Raw genomic sequence first — 19,989 nt, 5'->3', positions numbered from 1 at the left:
AGAGCTGTATCTAACAAGCCCTCCTAAGGGTCATCTGGCACTCTAGGGGAATGTCACTTGGCTTGACTTATTATTTACTATTGATTAGAGCCCAGATTCGGCAAAGATAGCTGTTAACTGGTAGAAAACTGATAAGTTGTAAATTATTTTTGTCTAGTAGAGATGCAAATGATTTCTTTTCAATAGAGAAGATAGCCCCAACTTGATGATTTTATTGCCCTATAGAACATTAACAAGTTTTGTATCTAATTTATCAATCTTATGAATATTCCAGAATTCTTATTGTTTTAACTGACTCTCTCTCTCTCTCCATATATAGGTATACGTATATTTTTTTTCCATATCCATTGAACTAGCTTTGTCACCCAGCTGGTTCCTCCATTAACAACCTACAAGAAGACACTGACACATTCCCACACTGTATTTCTATAGGAACTGGGTGTTCAATATTTTGAAAACTAGACTTTGAGAAGCTTTTCACAGTATCTGATTTTTCCTCTTGTCAACTCTTGCCCCTGTCTGTGTGACCCTGGGCAAGTCTTTTTTTGTCTCTGGTCCTTTGTGTCTTCAGAATAAAATAGGGCACGCGGGGCTGGCGTTTCTGGCTCGGGCATGTCATGTTTCTGACTCCTCTGGCAGGCAAGCAGGGCTGACACGATGCAGTCAAAGATGATGGATACTGGGCCGGGCGCGGTGGCTCACACCTGTAATCCTAGCACTTTGGGAGGCCGAGATGGGCAGATCACCTGAGGTCAGGAGTTTGAGACCAGCCTGGGCAACATGGCAAAACCCCGTCTCTACTAAAAATACAAAAATTAGCCGGGCGTGGTGGTGCACACACGCCTGTAATCCCAGCTACTTGGAAGGCTGAGGCAGGAGAATCTCTTGAACCCAAGAGACAGAGGTTGCAGTGAGCCGAGATCGAGCCACTGCACTCCAGCCTGGGCAACAAAGTGAGACTTTGTCTCAAAAAAAAGAAGAAAAAGAAGGAAGAAGGAAGAAGGAAGAAGGATGAAGAAGAAGAAGAAGAAGAAGAGGAGGAGGAGGAGGAGGAGGAGGAGGGGGAGGAGAAGAAGAGGAAGAAAGAAGAAGAAGAGGAAGAAAGAAGAAGAGGAAGAAAGAAGAAGAAGAGGAAGAAAGAAGAAGAGGAAGAAGAAGAAGAAGAAGGAGAAGGAGAAGGAGAAGGAGAAGGAGAAGGAGAAGGAGAAAGAAGGAGAAGGAGAAGGAGAAGGAGAAGGAGAAGGAGAAGAAGATGACGACAGATACTGGGCCAGGCGTGGTGGCTCACACCTGTCATCCCAGCACTTTGAGAGGCCGAGATGGGCAGATCACCTGAGGTCAGGAGTTCGAGACCAGCCTGGGCAACATGATAAAACCCCGTCTCTACTAAAAATACAAAAATTAGCCAGGTGTGGTGGTGCATGCATGCCTGTAATCCCAGCTACTCGGAAGGCTGAGGCAGGAGAATCTGTTGAACCCGGGAGGCAGAGGTTGCAGTGAGCCGAGATCGAGCCACTACACTCCAGCCTGGGCAACAAAGTGAGACTCTGTCTCAAAAAAAGAAGAAGGAGGAGGAGGAGGAGGAGACTAGAAGGGATGTTAGAGACCATTTGGGGCAGCCTTCCCACCTCCCACCCATTCCCTCATCTTGGTAGATGGAGAAAGTGGGGTTCAGAAAGATGAGATAACTTGCCCAGGGTCACACTGTGAGTTAGGTGTGGGCCGAGCAGGTGAGATTCCAGCTCTATGAACTTTCTGAATCCAGGCAGGATGGGAGGGGCTGTCAGGGGGAGCTCTGGGCCCCCACCCTTCAAACCAGTATCCCCATTTTTATCTGTTTGACATACATCAGATGCCACACAAGATTGCATATGAAAAAGAAGTCCCCAAAGCTCAAAAACCCTGGCTCTAGACCATCCTTCATCTGCCCACTTCAACAGCCTTCCCTTATCTCCTCCCTCCTCCTCCTCTTTTCCTCCTCCTGCCTCTGGCAAAATTTTCAGAAAACAAACAAACAAACAAACAAAAACACGCTCATGAGAAGAAGCAGACAGATGTGGTCAGCCCAGGCCTGAACACATTGGTCTCCAGTCTGGGAGAGACAGAGCCTCTCTATCTAAAGAAAAGCATTCTCAGGGTCCAAGCTGACAATGATGCAATGTGCCGTGCTGACAGGTAATAAGCACCCCATCAGTTAAGGTGAGTAAGGCTAGATGAGCCATTCAAACACTAGCAGCAATTGTCTCTAGATGGTAGAATTCACAGGCTTTTGTTGCTGGGTTTTGTTTTTTGTTTTTGTTTTTTTGAGATGGTGTTACGGGATCTTTGGGGTGTCATTTTCTGGCCGGAAACCTCTGTGGCTGGTGGCACCTTTGCCCAAGTTTTGCTCGGGCCCACTGGGCTCGTTTCACTCACTCCACCTGGCAGGCTGCACTCAGCTCACATTACTAGCCTGGGTTCCACATCTGCCCAGGACAAGTCAGGCATGGAACCGTGAGGGGTGTGTGAGTGAACGTGGGGTCCGGCCACTGCGCACAGTCAGACATGCCGGCTGCTGCAGCGGGGTGAGCAGCTCCAGGTGCCAGCATGGACGCCAGCTCTCTGAGAGGCTGCAGCTAGACCAGGTATACCACAAGCAGCTTCCACAGCTGGCACCAGGGAACACGGTGGCACCCAGAAGCTTCGAGATGCCAGGAACCACAGGGACCCAAAAAGGGAGTCACAGCCCCGGCTTGGGGAGCTCCCAGGTCTGGGTTCCCCGGAGGGCCGCAGCTCTTCTCTCTTTCTCTTCACCTGCACCGTGGCAAGCAAGCAGCATGTTTCAGCCTTGTTTGTGTTACAGCTCTTTCAGCCCCACCATTTGATGGGTCCCAAGTTCTTATCCTGCAACCAGGAAGAATGAGGTATGCAGACAAGTGGAGAGTGAGCAAGATGAAGAGGAGATTTATTGAGTGATAGAACAGCTCAGCCTCCTGCACAGTCTCCCTCGGGGCAGCTCCTTTCCACAGCCAGGTGTCCTGATGAGTGTTCAGCTCCTGGCAGAGAGGAGACCCTGGAATGGGAAGCTCCTCTCTGCAGGCAGGTCATCCTGTCGACTTCCCAGCTCTCAGAAGAGGGAAGACCCTGGACTGGGAAGCTCCTTTCTGCAGGTGGGTTGTTCTGCCACCTCTGCAGCTCTCAGCAGAGAGGAGGCCCTGGAGCAGGTAGCTCCTCTCGGCAGCTGGTCATCCCAACGTCTGCCCAGCTCTGGCTGAGCCTGAAGCTTTCATGGGCCTCAGAGGGGAGGAAGTGCATACTGATTGGTCCACGGGTGGCCATAGGCAAGCCCAGAAAATATACGATAGGTTCCCACTCTGGACTGTGGGACTGGCAGCCTGGCCCCCAGCCTTCAGGCCCTCCCTGGCTTGAAGGTAGGGCCTCACCAGGGACCCATCCCCTTCCACCCAGGAACCTGTCTGTCTCCTGCTGCTGTTCATGGTGCCCAGGTTGTTCATGCCAAGCGGCGTCTGCAGGCCAGCACCGAGCTGCCCTCAGTTTCCCCTTGGCTTTCCTTCCATGCTAGTCAGTGCCTAAAGACCGGAGGGTGCCAAGGCAGCAGGGGGCTAGCGTGTCAGCACTGCCCCGAGCATGCACACACCCAGCCAGGCTGCGACAGCACCCAGGCTCAGCACCAACTTTGCTCTAAGATCAGAGTGGGTGCCAAGAGCAGGGAGAAGCCAGGCAGTGGGAGCAGACACTTCTGAGCCTGCAAGGGTGGGGCGAGGGGGCCTTCCCGGGCCCCCAAGAGTGCAGGGATGCCTGGGTCCACAGCTACAGTTTAGGCGGCTGCAGCTGCATGGAGGATGGCGGGGGCCCCCGCCTGCTCCATGGAGCAGGAGGCCTGGGTCTTCAGCTGTGGTTTGGCAGCTGTAGTGGTGCCCAGGAGGGCGGGGTTCCCACTGTCCCCAGCTCCCACTGGCTACATGGAGCATGCAGCCCTGGCCGTGCCTCCCTGCTGCAGCTGGTGTGATGACAGCAGCCATTCCAGATGGCCCGCCATTGCCATTTCTTTTCTTTTCTTTTTTTTTTTTTTGAGATGGGTTCTTGCTCTGTCTCCCAGGCAGGAGTGCAGTGGTAAGATCAAAGCTCATTGCAGCCTCAACCTCCTGGGCTCAAGCAATCCTCCCAGCTCAGCCTCCCAAATAGCTGCGACTACACAGGTGCATGCTACCACACCTGTATTTTTTAAATTTTTAGTAGAGATGGAGTTTCACCATGTTGGCCAGTCTGGTCTCGAACTCCTGACCTCAAGGGATCCACCTGCCTTGACCTCCCAAAATGCTGGGATTATAGGCGTGAGCCAAGGCACCTAGACTTGCTGTTTTTTTAAATGTTGGCAAAAGCTAGTGACTAAGTGTTCATCATGTGCCAAGTGTTTTGTATGTGTAGGTCATTAAAATGTTATAATAATCAGATGATATAGAACCCCATTCCCAATGTACAGATAAAACTGAGGGCCCAGGAGGTCAAGTAATTTCCCAAAGACATGCAACTAGGAAGCAGCAAGTCTAGAAACGGATTGCTGTGCTTCCTTCTCACCAATGCACTGTTCTTTCTTCTTTGTATTTTCCAAGCTTTTGGCAATGAATTGCATGTCACTTTCATAATCATGAAAAGTCCTACAAGGGACAGATTTTTTTAAAGATTCCTTCCGCTCTGGTGTTCTGTGCTTCTCTGGTTCTCAGAACCTCACCCTGCACGGCCTCCACCCCACATCCTCACAGGCACTGGCCTCACTGCCCCCATCCCCACACCAGCTGTTGCTGGGGCAGGACGCCCAATGTCCCAGTCTTGCTGAAGTCTGCTCGAAATGTCCCTGGTGAGCTTCTGGCCCCTGGGGAAGTTCAGGGGGCAGGTCTGGAGAAGGGGAAGTAGGAAGGGATGTGAAACTTGGCCACAGCCTGGCGCCACTCCTGCTGGGCAGCCCACAGGGTCCCTGGGCGGAGGGCAGGAGCATCCAGTTGGAGTCAACAACGGGAGGCAGGTGAGGCCAGAGTCCCAGAGGGAGGGAGCTGCGGAGTTCTGGGACCCAGGGGAGCTGGTCCAGGAGGCTGGGCAGCTAAGGCAGGGAGGGAGGGAAATAACTGTGGCTGATTCTAGGACAGGGATGGGGGTGCAGCACTGATCCGGGACCCAGAATGGGTGAGTGGAGGGACCTTAACTCCTTGAGCCAGGGCTTGGGGGAGGGTGAGAGGCGATGAGTTAGACCCAACAACTGAAGGGTAAGACCAGGGTTCCTGGGTCCTGGCCCCATAACACATAAGAAACCAGGAAAAGCCTGGGGTACTAGAGCTGGCAGTAGGACCCAGCAGAGGGGACTGTGGGGGCAGCCAGCCACCCATGCTCAGGTGGATGCTGAAAGGCGCTGAGCATGCAGAAGAGTGAGCAGGTGTCCCTTTGGGCGTTTGTGAATTCCTGTGTGTATGCAGAGCTCCACCATCTGGGTGAGCCAGTGTTAATTAAATAAGGAGCAGGCGCTCAATACATATTTGTTCAATGAAATTTATTACCTGTGGGAGTGTATGAATGTGTGTGTCCGTGCAAGTGAGGGACAGAGTCTATTTGGGTATCAGTTGTGTGTCTAGGGGGGGTATAGTGGATTTCTGAGTTTGCCTACTGTGTTTTGTAGGTGCGTGGATGAGAGGCTGTGTTTGTGTGAGTGTGTGATGATGTGGGTGTGCTCGGTTGCATGTGTGGATGTGAGTTTGTGGTTCTGTGTATATGTGTAGGGTCCCTGGGGCTGGATTGAGAGTGGACATTGAGAGCCCCGGAGGGTGCATGTGCACTGGGGGAGGACTGTGCATATATCATTGTGTGCATGGGACTCAAGGGTGTGAGCTGAGTGTGAGTGTGATGTCCAACCTGCCCAGGCCCTCCCGTGTCTCCACAGACGCATCATGGAGGGCCCCCGGGGATGGCTGGTGGTCTGTGTGCTGGCCATATCGCTGGCCTCTATGGTGACCGAGGACTTGTGCCGAGCACCAGACGGGAAGAAAGGGGAGGCAGGAAGACCCGGCAGACCGGGGCGGCCAGGCCTCAAGGGGGAGCAAGGGGAGCCAGGTAAGCACCCTCCCTCGGGACCCAGCCCCTCGGACCTTGGCCTGGCTTGGCCTCCAGGGCAAAGGCTTGGGGTGGCACTGAGAATCAGGAGTCCGTCTGCCCCCAATGCCCCATGAATCCTCTCCAGTTTGTACTTGGCCCCAGGGGCTAAGGGGGGCCTAGCCTTCTCCCCGGGCCATGTCCTCAGGCCTCTCCACTCCCCGTTTACTGCCTGGGCCCTCTTTCTTCGGCTTCACCTTCCCCCTCTGGAGAATGACTTGCTTTGAGCAGTGAAAGTGAAAGTTCTGGCAGCAATGCTGAGTCCTTGTTCATGGTTCTCTTGCCAGAAAAAAGAGGACTCAGAGTTCAGACTCAGGAGCCACTGCCTTGCTATGTGACCTCAAGCAAGTTATTAGCCCTCTCTGAGCCTAAGTGGGCTCATCTGTAAAATGGAAAAATAACACTGCCTGGCACATAGAGAGGGATCAAATAACTGCATCTGTCCCTTCACTTCCTTCCAGCATCCCCAACACTGTCCCTGCTTCCCCCTCCCCAGCACCTTTAGGCTTCAGAGACTCACATTCTAGAAGAAAGGCCAAGGGTGATGGAAAAGGGGGGAGGTCTTGACCAAAGTGGAAAGGGAGTCTCATGGAATCACCCTGGGCCTCCTAGTCCAAAGCAGACCAGAAAGATCACATAGACATTTGCAATAATTTGCATCCGGGCATCCTACATGGGGTCCCTGAACCTGAAGCCAAGTCAAGGTCAGTGCCCCAGAGGGGTATGGAGTCCTCAGCCTTGGACAGGAGCACAGCACAGCAGCCAGAGTTCCATGCATTTCCCAGAACCTGACACTTTCCCAAGTGCCTGTTCACACTTTACAGATGAAGTGGAGGCTCAGAGAGGTTGAGACACTTGCCCAAAGTCACACAGCCAGTCAGAATCGATGTCCTGAAGGCCCAAGTGCTTCATTGCCCTTTATCCCATAGACTCAGGGGGTCCAGTTGTCTCCCTGAGGACCAGTAGGCATTGGACTCTCACTCCCAATCTGGCATTTCTCCCCACAGGGGCCCCTGGCATCCGGACAGGCATCCAAGGCCTTAAAGGAGACCAGGGGGAACCCGGGCTCTCTGGAAACCCCGGCAAGGTGGGCTACCCAGGGCCCAGCGGCCCCCTCGGGACCCGTGGCATCCCGGGAATTAAAGGCACCAAGGGCAACCCAGGAAACATCAAGGACCAGCCGCGACCAGCCTTCTCGGCCATTCGGCGGAACCCCCCAATGGGGGGAAATGTGGTCATCTTCGACACGGTCATCACCAACCAGGAAGCACCATACCAGAACCACTCGGGCCGGTTCATCTGTACTGTACCCGGCTACTACTACTTCACCTTCCAGGTGGTGTCCCAGTGGGAAACCTGCCTGTCCATCGTCTCCTCCTCAAGGGGCCAGGTCCGACGCTCCCTGGGCTTCTGTGACACCACCAACAAGGGGCTCTTCCAGGTGGTGTCAGGGGGCATGGTGCTTCAGCTGCAGCAGGGTGACCAGGTCTGGGTCGAAAAAGACCCCAAAAAGGGTCACATTTACCAGGGCTCTGAGGCCGACAGCGTCTTCAGCGGCTTCCTCATCTTCCCGTCTGCCTGAGCCATGGAAGGACCCCCTCCCCTACCCACCTCTCTGGCTTCCATGCTCCGCTCTGTAAAACGGGGGCACTATTGCTTCAGCTGCTGAAGGGAGGGGGCTGGCTCCGAGAGCCCCAGGACTGGCTGCCCCATGACACATGCTCTAAGAAGCTCGTTTCTTAGACCTCTTCCTGGAATAAACACCTGTGTCTGTGTCTGCTGAACATAAGCTTCAGTTGCTACTCGGGGCACTGAGAGGGAGGCCTAAGAATAATAACAATCCAGTGCTTAAGAGTCAGGCCCGCCCTTAGTATTTTTTTTTTTTTTTTAAGATGGAGTTTTGCTCTTGTCACCCAGGCTGGAATGCAATGGAGTGATCTTCGGTCACTGCAACCTCCGCCTCCCGGGTTCAAGCAACTCTCCTGCCTCAGTCTCCCAAGTAGCTGGGATTACAGGCACCTGCCACCATGCCCCGTGAATTTTTTCTATTTTTAGTAGAGAAGGGGTTTCACCATGTTGGCCAGGCTGGTCTTGAACTCCTGACCTCAAGTGATCCGCCAGCCTTGGCCTCCCAAAGTGCTGGGATTAGAGGCGTGTGCCACCACGCCCGGCCCATTCTTAGTATTTCACATGATATGTTTAGCAGGTCCTAGCAGCCTCATCTACCCAGGTTTGAATCCTGATGCCACCACTTATTAGCTGTCTAATCATGTGCATGTTAACCGAGCTGTGAGATCTGTTTCCTTATCTGTAAAGTGGGACTGATGATCCCAAAGGGTCATTGGGAGGACTAAATGACTTAATATATGAAAACTGTAGAGCAGTGCTCAGTTTATAACAAGGGCTATGGAAGTTTTTGCTATTATTATATTTTATTTAATCTTTATGATCAAGCTCTGGGTATGGTATGATGGCCCTACATTACAGATGATGAAACTAAGGCTGTGAGGAGTAGGCATCAATCAGCAAATCAGCATCTAAGGGGAGGATCTGGGGGCCAGTCACAGTGGCTCACGCCTGTAATCCCAACACTTTGGGAGGTCAAGGCGGGCAGATCACTTGAGGTCAGGAGTTTGAGACAAGCCTGGCCAACATATAGTTAAACCCAGTCTCTACTAAAAATACAAAAATTAGCTAGGCGTGGTGGCGCACACCTGTAGTCCCAGCTACTTGGGAAGCTGAGGCAGGAGAATCGCTTGAATCAGGGAGGCAGAGGTTACAGTGAGCTGAGATCGCGCCACTGCACTCCAGCCTGGGTGATAGATCGAGACTCCATCTCTAAAAAAAAAAAAAAAAAAAAAAAAATTGGGGGGTGGGGAGGCGGGAAGGAGCTGAGATTTGAACCCAAGTCTTACTGATGCCCAAGCCTGTGTTTAACCACTACCCTCACCAGCCTCCCGGCTTCTATGAAGCACATGACGCATCACACAGGTGCTTTTCCAACCCTGTATTGGGAAGGCAGGGAAAGGAATCAGGGAGGGGAAGCAATTGGCCCAAGGGCACTCTGTAGTCCTTCCTGAAGCTAGGTTTCCTGAGTCCAGCCCTGGGCTTCCACCTAGCAGGTGTGGAGACCAGGGCTGCTGCCTCTGCTGCCTGCTGGACATTCCGCCTGGGCTGGGGGCTGGGAGAGTCTTGAATGCTCACAGTGCATTCCAGGGCCCTACTTGTCTGTCTGGAGGCTACTACGAAGCAGCAAACCCCACCCTGTCCCTCGAATGCGGGAGAAATAAGGAGGCCAGGAGTTCAGATCTGAAAATGTCCAATGCCCCATGCAGTTTCTCAAAGGAAGCCGGGTTTAGCTTTGTGCTGCACACACACACACACACACCAGTTATGTCTTCACACCCACAGACACACTCAGGGAGGCAGGAGCCATCATACCACACAGCCCCTGCCTCAGACATACAAGTAACATCCATGAACCATCGCATGCTCTCTCTCTCTTACGCATGTGTCCCAGACACTCTCCTTTCACCCAGGGACACACATCCTCCTCACTCCAGCATGCACGAGCCTCAGAATGCCTGTGTTCTCTCCCACACGGACTCCCCCCACACACATACACTCAAACTCCCACAGGGCCATCCTCAGAAACACGGGCTGTCCCTCCCATCCACCGCCTGATGCACAAATGGCCTCATGGTGCTCGAGTGCACAACCTGAATACCCACCTCTAAAATACAAGACCCTCTCCAGGGACTGCCCCTGCCCTGCCAAGAGCCTTTGGGGGTCAGGAAGAAGTGAGGTGGGCCCAGGGAGAGGACGAACCCTCCACAGCCTCAGGGTAGCTCTCAGCTCCCTTCCAGAGTCAGATCGGCCCTGCTCTCCCCCCATCTCGCCCACCCAGAACACACACTGTTTAACAGGCGCCGGGAAAAGAGACAGGTCTTCGGGCACTTACGTGCTGGGCATTCCATGGCCATTGATGTATTTAATCCCAGCAAAATCGATGTGGACACTGAGGCTCAGAGAAAGCGGACATCCACCCAAGGTCACACAGCCAGAAAGGGGAAGGGCCCTGGGGCTGAACCAGGGGTGCCTGACCCCACAGGGTTAGGGCATGCAAAGAAAATGCCAGGGGTGGAGGCCTCATCAGCGGCAGCAGAGGCCAAGCTAGAGAAATGGGGTGTGCACGGAGTGCCCGGCCACCCCCTTACCGTAAATCCTACCCATACCCCACCATCCACCCACTACCCCAATGCAAAATCTCTGGACCCTCCGGGAGGGGAATGAACTGGAGCTGCCCAGAAAGGGGCCAAGTGGGCGGGGCACAGGAGAGCTGAGCGTGGGCTGAGGCTGCCACCTGCTGGACAAGCCAAACCCAGGCACAGAGGAAGTGAAGAGGGAGGAGAGGAGCCCAGTGCTGTCAGGCTGGGTGGCCCCCAGTCCCGTAATGCAGTGTCCATCATTTCTTCTCGTCCCAGGCTTCCGCCCGCCGGGGACTCCTAGGGCCAAGTGCGTTCATGCCCCTTAACACACCCCACACTCTGCAGCCCCATGGCACATGGTGGAGACACAGAAGGGGAGACTGAGACCCTGAGGGTTCCTCAGCGAGGCAGGGGAAGAGCTCTGAACACCTGCCCATGCCTGGCACGGGACAAGGCATCGCACGTGTGTTGTGCACTGAATCCCAGCCACTGGCCTGGAGCTGTAAGAAGCCTCCATGTTACACAGGGGGAACCAATAGACACAGGTGGCAGGTGTGGGGTCGAGGCTGGAGCCCTGCTACTGCCTGACAGCCCCTTCATCCCTAGAATCTCATGTGAGGAGAAGAGGGAGAGGGGAGAAGGCATCTTAGCTCTGCCAGCCTGGTCCTGATGGGGAGCCCCTCACCAGCCATGGTGGGCTCCAAGCCCAAAGGCAGGGCACCCCCAGGATGCAGGCGAGGAGGGTGGTGTTGGCAGGGAAGATGGAACCGTCAGGGAAGACCAGGTGCCCCAGCGAAGGAAGAGGCACCAATACTGAAAGCCAAGGCCACCCCAGCAGACAGAAGGGAGGCCAGAGGGACCAGTGATTTGCTGAAGGCATCTGGTCCGTGGAGTGACAGGGCTGGAAGGAGAAGCCAGGGCCCTGGCTCTAGCCGGGGCAGCCCGTGCACCACAACAGCTGCCTGCCGCCAAAGCGGATCCATCCTGGGGGTCCACCTTCAAGTGTGGCCACTGGGATGGGGCACATGGAAGTTTCTAGAACAAGGCTTGCAACTTGACAAGTGCATGTGAGGCTTGTTTCTGGGGGCAGCTGAGCAGAGGGGTCAGAGCAAGGCTTTGGGCCCCAAGAGACCACTCAGTGTGTGACTTTGGGCAACAGCGTACATCCTCCTGAGCCTCAGTTTCCTTATCTGTAAAAGGGGATAATAACTTCCTCCTATGGATTCTGGGAAAACTGAGTCTCAGGCACAGCAAATGCTAACATTGGTCGTTAGATGGGATGAACCTGACTCTGGGGGAGATCTGTGCCCTGGGGGCTTGCGTTTACACACACATGCGCGCACACACACACACACACACGCACACACACACACGCCCTCAGCCAGATGCTGGGGCAGGGGACAGTTCCTCATTTCGGACACTGATTGCCGGTGGGGGGATGTGGACAGGGGTATTGCTGTGGTCAGTCTGGCTCTGCACCCAAAAGAAAGTGTCAAGTCAGGGAAAATTCTGGGAAAGGGGATGTGGGATTGGGGGAGGGCACGAGAAGGGGAGGGGGCCCAGCCCTGCTTTGGGCAATCCTTGCTCTGACCATTCTGACACCGTGTCCTCTTGCCTGGGAGAGGGAAAGCAGATCTGAGGACATCTCTGTGCCAGGCCAGAAACCGCCCACCCGCAGGTGAGGCCTGGACCCCTGCCCAGGTATGGGCAGATGGCCATTTCCTCCACCTTCCGCCACCTTCCTGAAATGTGGTGCCAGGGGCAGCTTGGTGTGTGAGGGGAAGGAGGGTTCCCACTCCTGCTGGGCCCCAGGGCCTGGGCTGAAGAAGAGGTCCCACCATCCATCCATGGTGAGGCTCCTGGGGGAGGCAGGAAGGCGAGCTCCCGAGGGCTGAGGAGGACGGGCCCTGGGGAATGACAGGGTTCGGGACAGGCGAGGGGCTGGCAGGGACAGCTCAGCTCTCTCCCTCCCAGTTCCTTCTCCGGGATGGACATGGGGCCCAGCTCCCTGCCCCACCTTGGGCTGAAGCTGCTGCTGCTCCTGCTGCTGCTGCCCCTCAGGGGCCAAGCCAACACAGGCTGCTACGGGATCCCAGGGATGCCCGGCCTGCCCGGGGCACCAGGGAAGGACGGGTACGACGGATGGCCGGGGCCCAAGGGGGAGCCAGGTGAGTCTGCTGGCCTGGTTTGGGGGTTTGGGTCTGGGGCAGGGATCAGAGTGTCTGTCTGGGGCTGACCAAGGGGGCGGGGGACAGCAGTAAGTGCTTGCCTTGCTGTCACACCTGCCCCAGGGCAGAGTCGGACTCTCATGGTGTGTCTGGCTCCTCTATCCTCAGAGCCCAGGCTTCAGGCCACCCCAGAGGTGACCTTGGGCCCGGCGCACCTCCGTGCTCCTCCTCCTCCTCACCCGATTATAGGGAGGGAATAAGAGCGCCTGCCCTCAAAGGTGACCAGGAGGCTCACAGGAGACAGTGCAGGGAAAGTCTTCTTGCCCTGCAACATGGGCACCTGGGGAAGCTGGGGCCACACAGTGAATATATCCAATGCACGACTGCTAGGGTTCAAATCCCAGCCCCACTGATTCCCTCTATGTGATCCCGCACAAGTTACTTCACCTCACAGTGCCTCAGTTTCCCCATCTGTAAAATGAGGAGATGGTAGCACCTGCTTCACAGGGTTGCTGTGAGGATTAAGTTAACTTAAATACAAAACAGCCCTGAGCACCTGGGAGGTCTATATAGGTGTAGGCTATTTTATCATTGGTTTTATCAGATATCCATGCTCACCTCCTTCCTTAGGATTCTGGATAGTTGGAGGGGTGGGGAGTAAGAGGTCAGGATCACAGCCAGAGAAACTTCTGTTGGAGGTCCACAGGCAATCCTTGGCATAAGAGAAGGGGGCTGAGGCTATGAATGGGTGACTGGGGCTGGAACTGGAGCCCTGGGGGGTGTGAGTGCCTTGTCTGTGAGTGAGCTGGGCACATCTCAGATGCTGGGCATGCCTGGAGCCAGCGTGGGGTGACACTGAGCAGAGGTGATGGGGTGACAGAGGCGGTGGAAAGGAGGGAGGCCAGTTGAGAGGAATGTCCTTAGGAGTGGTCCCACCATCATCTTCCCTCCTGGATAGAGGGAATGGCACCAACATTCCAGAAGGAATTCTCCAATTTAGGGTGAGCTTAGGGTAAGCTCAAAACTCAATGAGGCCTCCAGGTCTGCCATTTTCCAGGAGCTTGTACCTCACAGCTGCCTCTGACCATCTCCCTGCCCAGGGTAGCTGATGGCCACCCATGATTGAGCCCCCAAGTTCCAGGTGTGGTCTCAGGTTTAGGAAATGATAAAACCGAGGCCACAATCCCTTGAAGAAGTGATTGACCCTCATTTTGCAAATGTCAAAGCTGGGGTTCAGAGAGACCGAGCAACTTGTCCAAAGTCACACAGTGGGATCCTGTCCAACTCCCAAGTCCACATTCTCCACCACTGCCCTCGGCTGCCTCTCAAGCCCCCCCTCTATTGCTGTTTCCTGGCCCCCTCTCAATTGGTGGTTTGAAGACATCACGAAGGATGAGACGCTGCTCTGCTCAGCATCACTGGCAGCCATCATGAGGACCAGACACTCCAGAGCACGCTTCCTATGGTGTGCCTGGCACTGTGCCTTCTCCCACTCCACCCTTTCAGGGACTCCCTCTTCTATTATGCCCGTATCTCAACTGAGCAAATACAGACTCAGGGAGGGAGGTCACCCACCCAGGGTCACAGGTGTGAAGGCCAGGTCTGCTGGGTCCCGACCCCACACTCCTAATGGTGAGGCCTAAGAGGTTCATAAGCCATAGAGGATCTGTCATAAATGGGTCTACACATACACCCAGCCTGACAGAAGTCAGAGGAGGAAGGGAAACATGAGGGTTGATGGGGGTGGTCAAGGAGGGCTTCCTAGAAGAGGAAACTGAAGTCAGCCCTTAAAAGATGGGTATGATTTAGATAAGGGGAGAAGAATCTCACAAAGGCTCAGATCATCAGGGCTGGAACAGAGTGAGACACTGGGATTCTCCAGACTTGAGTTAGAGACCTGACTCCACCTCAAACTGGCTGCACGGCCTTGGGCAAGTCTCTGACTCGGCTTCCTCATCAGTAACATGAGGGAAGTTGACCCAGGCCAGCTGTCATGGGGGCTGACGTGGGCTGAGTGGGGCTGGGGTGAGCTGGAGAGAGCAGGCCCTGCAGTGGGGCGGCTTCTATTCGGCTCCTTCCAGTGGTTCCCATGTGCTAACCTGGGGAATCCATCTCAGGAGCAGATATAGGTTTTGTGGGACTCTGAAGCTTATAAAATGTTGAGGGTCCTCTTTATGAAAAATAATACAAACTGACAGATACGCTTGATTGCAGAGGTGAGAGTGGTTACAAAAATTTACACATGTGACAGAATTATACTGGAACCACAAACACACACACACGCAGTGTATATAAAACTGGTGAAGTCTACATAAGCTCTGTGAATTCTAGGAATGTCAGCTTCCTGGTTTTGACATTATACTTTAGTCATGCAAGCTGTGTCCCTGGGGAAAACTGGGTGAAGAGTCCCTGTTCTTCTGTTTCTTCAACTTTCTTTGACTCTATATTTCAAAATAAAAAAGTAGAAAAAAATTAGAAATACAAAATTAGGCAAAAGGTCTTGAAGGGGCTGATGCAAGTGGATAGAACCTGAAACTTAAGCTGCCTCTGACCAACCTTCTGATTTTCTGTCAAGAAGGTGAATTTCAAATTTCAAATAAGTTCTGAATTTGTTCATGTTGGGCTCCAATTAAAAATTTTAAAAAACTTTGTGCAGGCCAAACAAGATACTTGTGGCCACATGCCATCTGTCCGTGGGCTGACAGTCATGGCATCTGAGATCCCGCCCAGCTCTGAGCTCCCTACTTGCTTCATCACAAATGTGGAAACTGAGGCCAAGAGACAGGGAAGTGCCTTAGACAAGGTCAGAGGGCAGGTCGGTGGAGAAGAAGGACTTGAACCAGACTCTCTCTCTCCCCTCCAGCCAAAGCCTAACTCCCTGCACCCTGCTTCTAGGGAGATAGCCCTTCTATGGGAAGGGGATTCTAGAGACCAAATGCCAGCGCTGTGTTCCCTGGAAGACACCCTCAGGGTCCCTCCTCCCTGTCCCCCACCCTATCACTTTCTCTCTGCCTTCTCCATCTCCAGGAATCCCAGCCATTCCCGGGATCCGAGGACCCAAAGGGCAGAAGGGAGAACCCGGCTTACCTGGCCATCCTGGGAAAAATGGCCCCATGGGACCCCCTGGGATGCCAGGGGTGCCCGGCCCCATGGGCATCCCTGGAGAGCCAGGCGAGGAGGGCAGATACAAGCAGAAGTTCCAGTCAGTGTTCACGGTCACTCGGCAGACCCACCAGCCCCCGGCACCCAACAGCCTGATCAGATTCAACGCGGTCCTCACCAACCCACAGGGAGATTATGACACAAGCACTGGCAAGTTCACCTGCAAAGTCCCCGGCCTCTACTACTTTGTCTACCACGCGTCGCATACGGCCAACTTGTGCGTGCTGCTGTACCGCAGTGGCGTCAAAGTGGTCACCTTCTGTGGCCACACATCCAAAACCAATCAGGTCAACTCAGGCGGTGTGCTGCTGAGGTTGCAGGTGGGCGAGGAGGTGTGGCTGGCTGTCAATGACTACTACGACATGGTGGGCATCCAGGGCTCCGACAGCGTCTTCTCCGGCTTCCTGCTCTTCCCCGACTAGGGCAGGCAGATGGGCTCGAGCCCCACAGGCCTTCCACCTCCCTCAGTTTCCTGCATGGACCCACCTTACCGGCCAGTCTGCATCCTTGCCTAGACCATTCTCCCCACCAGATGTACTTCTCCTCCAGGAAGCCCACCCTGACCCACCCCCGCTGCACCCCACCCCATGGGTTCTCTCCTTCCTCTGAACTTCTTTAGGATACACTGCTTGTGTGGTTCCTGTGACACTTAACCAATGCCTTCTGGTACTGCCATTCTTTTTTTTTTTTTTTTTTTTTCCACGTATTGGAAGGGGTGGGGAGATGTATAAATAAATCATGAAATCAATACATATGTCTGGCTCAGATTCCTCATTGCTGATTCCTTGAGCTTTGGATCTTCACCTCTGCATCAGCCATAGCTGTCTGTGGGCTCTGGACTCAAGGCATCTGGTGGGTGCTCAGGAAAGCTTGGCTGCCAGTGTTGGGACACTCAGCACCATTTGGCCTGGTGGGAGAGAGATGTTCTAAGTGTGGTTACACGCTGCCAGAGGTCCCCAAGGGATCATCTGCTGTCACTTTTTTGGGGGAGAGGCACCGCCATCATTAAAGGTATCCAAGCTCACACGTAAATGGGAGTCAGTTTGACCTCCTGGGCCTGTGCTGAACCTCAGGAGCATTTACCACGGGAGGGAATTGGGCTTGGGTAAGCCCAGAACAGACAAAGGCAAGATGTGCAATGAATTTGTGCTGAATGAATAAGAAATTGGTGTGAATGAATTAATGCATAAGTGGGTAAGTGAATAACTAAAAGCAGAGTAAATGAATGAATGAATAAAAATCATAATAACTAACATTTATTGAGCACTTAGTATATGCCAGCCATTACACTAAGCACTTTACACATATTAACTCATTTAATATTCATTATCACAGGAGCAATGATGCCTCATGTCATTCCATGTTTAACACCAGTCTCCCCTCGTAGAAGGGAGGCCCCATGGGGGCAGGGACCATGGCTGATTTGCTAAGAGCTCTCTCTTCTGTGCCTAGATGCTCTGAGATGGGCATGAGGGGGAGACAGAGAGAGAAAATTCGCCCCCCAGATGTCTGACTTGCCCCAAATAACTCACAGACTCTGGGACTCTCAGGAGATCTGAAACCACTGCTGCCCACCAGCCATCAAGTTTTGACTGTGAGGTTGTTGGTGGTTGGACCCAGCCACCATAGTCCTTCTTGGAGGATGATGGAAGCCCACAATTTGATGTTTCAGGTACAAAAAGATAAAAAGTCTAACTTTCCTATGCAGACTCCAGGTCCAATTCTCAGCACCCAGTCAGACTCGAGGCTCACTCTAGCCTGGGAGAGCCTGGCCTGTCCTGGCTGTGATCACAGCTTGGTTCCACAAAGCCCCATGGAGTCATGGAAGTACCAGACAACTGAGGCGTGGGCTGTTAAGAGCAGTGGCTCAAGCTGAGTTCTACAACCACCTCCATTCACTTTGGCTCCTCTGTTTGGGAAAGGGGCTGTGTCACACCTCCCTGACTTTGCCCATGCAGTCCCTCCCACTCATGCAAATCATCCATACACCTGGATGATATTCACTTAACTGTCAGGAGTCAACACAAACATCACCTCCTCCATGAAGCCTTCTCCGATTTACCCCTTGGGTTCCCACAGTGCCCTCCACAAATTTGGGCACAAATTCATGACTCCTTAGAGCCCAGGTTCCCAAATCAGGTGGCAAATAAAATTAACCTAAAGACTTATTTAAAACAAAATAAAACAAACAAAACCAGATTTCTCAACTCCAGGCTGTTTTATAAAGGTCTGGAGAAGCCCAGGCTGTAAATGAGTTGGCAGTTTGCAGGGGAATCTGATGCACACAGCTCACCAACTAGCTTTTGTGCACTTAGTCACTTACAGGTCTGCCTCCCCTTTAGACTGTAAGAATCGTGGGGGCAGGGCCCCTTCCATACATACCTGGCACATGACAGGGGCATGAAAAATGTGTAAGATGGGAAGGAGGGAGAGAAAGACACACACACGCACACACACATATATGCATATACACATATATACACATGTATGTAAAGACACATGTACATACACACATACACACATATGCATATACACATATATACACATGTATGTAAAGACACATGTACATACACACATACACACATATGCATACATACACACATATACCATACAAACACATACATACACATATATGCATACAAACACACACACATATACAAATATACACACATATATGCATATATACACACATATGTACACATATACACATACATATATAGGCACATGCACAGACACACACATATATGCATACACATACACACATTTATACACATGTATACACAGACACATGCACAGGCATCCACACATCCACACATACAAAAATATACCTATATACACAGATATACACATACACACATGTATACACGTGTACACACAGACATACACATATATACACATACACACACATATACACTCATGTAGTATTCGCACACTTAGATATATGCACACACACAGAAACACACATATACGCATATACATGCACACACATACACACACGCATATGCATGCACACACATTGACACACACACATAGACATCCACTCATCCACATACACTCACAGACACACACATAGACACACATACACACATAGACACTCATGCACATGTTCACACAGATATACACACAGATGCATACACACATACATACACATATACATACACATACACACATATACATGCACACACATACACACATGCACATACAGAAATACACAGTGGGAGAGCAGGAGGCATGGGCAGAGGAACCCGGACGGTTCACTGAGTCCAGTGCCCCCGGCGGGGACAGCACGAAGGCCACGGCCACGGCATCCACTGCTCTCCTCCATCAACCCCTTAGCCGTCCGCCAGGCGAAGCCATGAGTGATACATCTTTCTTCTCATTTCTCTTTTGTTTAAAAAATCAATACACCATTTATGTAGGTCACAGTGTCAGATCAGAAACCTGTACTTTGGAAATGACAATTTTTGTGCCATTTTTATTTTCCATAATTGTTTCCTTGTTGTTCTCTCTTCGTCAGGGGAGGCAAGCCTTTGAAAATGCCAACTTGTCTGCCTTGCTGACGGGAGGCGGGGGAGAGTTTTTCAGTGGGGCAGGCAAGGAGGGGTGGACATGGGGCAGGAGCCAGGACAAGACACCCCAAGCTGCAAGGAACCCCTTTCCAACCACAGGAAGGTGAGGTGTGTAGGTTTCTTTTTCCACTGTTTGCAGGGATCAGGGATTTTCCACTCTCAATCAGGGATGTGAGTCCAAAACTTTGTGGGTACAGAGACCAGCTGGCTCCCATTAGTGGTCAAGGCCCAGGGACCACTCAGCTCCTGATCCCCAAGTCCAGGCCTCCTCCTAATCCAGGCATGGCTTCTTTGCTCCTGAGTTCCAAGAATTCCATCTTCTCTTCATATAAGTAATACCGTTCCCATGTTTGCAGTGGGTGCCCACCAAGGGCTGGGTACTCAGCTGGCCCTGGACATGGCAGGGGGACCTCGCTGGCCCCCAAAACAGCCCAAGGAGATAGGCGTTCATGTTTCCCATTTCTACACGAGGAAACTAAGGCCAGTAAACATTCCCGTGGCCAAATAGTTAGCAAGACGCAGAGCTGGGGTTCAAACTGCCAAAGTCCGTGCTCCTAACCCACCACTGCTGCTTCCTGTTCTTAGCCTCAATGCCTCTACCCCAAATTGACATCCATCTTTTCCCATTGCCCTTAGCCACCTAAGAATTACAGGCCCAGAGGCTGGGCACGGTGGCTCACGCCTGTAATCCCAGCACTTTGGGAGACCGAGGCAGGCAGATCAACTTGAGGTCAGGAGTTTGAG

General features: G+C 52.9%; 2 protein-coding genes across 6 annotated transcripts; both read left to right on the top strand.

Moving 5' to 3' along the window:
* Positions 1-4,940: 4,940 nt before the first annotated feature.
* Positions 4,941-8,511, top strand: C1QA (complement C1q A chain). Of its 3 annotated transcripts, none has more exons than XM_054456844.2 (3): positions 4,941-5,023; positions 5,910-6,099; positions 7,146-8,511. In XM_054456844.2, exons 2-3 carry the CDS (start codon positions 5,937-5,939, stop codon positions 7,718-7,720), a joined length of 738 nt encoding a protein of 245 aa, XP_054312819.1. In that variant the 5' UTR covers positions 4,941-5,023; positions 5,910-5,936; the 3' UTR covers positions 7,721-8,511. The 3 variants fall into 3 exon arrangements, with proteins under 3 accessions (XP_054312819.1, XP_054312825.1, XP_054312835.1); XM_054456850.2 differs by having other exon boundaries at positions 4,946-5,023; positions 5,930-6,099; XM_054456860.2 differs by lacking the exon at positions 4,941-5,023 and adding an exon at positions 5,086-5,181 and having other exon boundaries at positions 5,930-6,099.
* Positions 8,512-11,899: 3,388 nt separating this feature from the next.
* C1QC (complement C1q C chain) lies at positions 11,900-16,426 on the top strand. Of its 3 annotated transcripts, none has more exons than XM_054489294.1 (3): positions 11,900-12,024; positions 12,321-12,514; positions 15,542-16,426. In XM_054489294.1, exons 2-3 carry the CDS (start codon positions 12,334-12,336, stop codon positions 16,096-16,098), a joined length of 738 nt encoding a protein of 245 aa, XP_054345269.1. In that variant the 5' UTR covers positions 11,900-12,024; positions 12,321-12,333; the 3' UTR covers positions 16,099-16,426. The 3 variants fall into 3 exon arrangements, with proteins under 3 accessions (XP_054345269.1, XP_054345277.1, XP_054345284.1); XM_054489302.1 differs by having other exon boundaries at positions 11,933-12,047; XM_054489309.1 differs by lacking the exon at positions 12,321-12,514 and having other exon boundaries at positions 11,935-12,024.
* The last annotated feature ends 3,563 nt before the right edge of the window (positions 16,427-19,989 follow it).

The sequence above is a fragment of the Pongo pygmaeus genome, chromosome 1 (assembly GCF_028885625.2).
Source record: "Pongo pygmaeus isolate AG05252 chromosome 1, NHGRI_mPonPyg2-v2.0_pri, whole genome shotgun sequence".
Lineage (NCBI taxonomy): Eukaryota > Metazoa > Chordata > Mammalia > Primates > Hominidae > Pongo > Pongo pygmaeus.
This window is presented reverse-complemented; position numbering and strand designations above follow the sequence as displayed.

Bases quoted from the DNA above. Each gene is read 5' to 3' on its own strand.
- C1QA (XM_054456844.2), top strand. From the start codon at position 5,937: ATGGAGGGCCCCCGGGGATGGCTGGTGGTCTGTGTGCTGGCCATATCG. The intron at 6,100-7,145 runs GTAAGCACCCTC...TTCTCCCCACAG, and splicing joins GGGGGAGCAAGGGGAGCCAG to GGGCCCCTGGCATCCGGACA.
- C1QC (XM_054489294.1), top strand. From the start codon at position 12,334: ATGGACATGGGGCCCAGCTCCCTGCCCCACCTTGGGCTGAAGCTGCTG. The intron at 12,515-15,541 runs GTGAGTCTGCTG...CTCCATCTCCAG, and splicing joins GGGGCCCAAGGGGGAGCCAG to GAATCCCAGCCATTCCCGGG.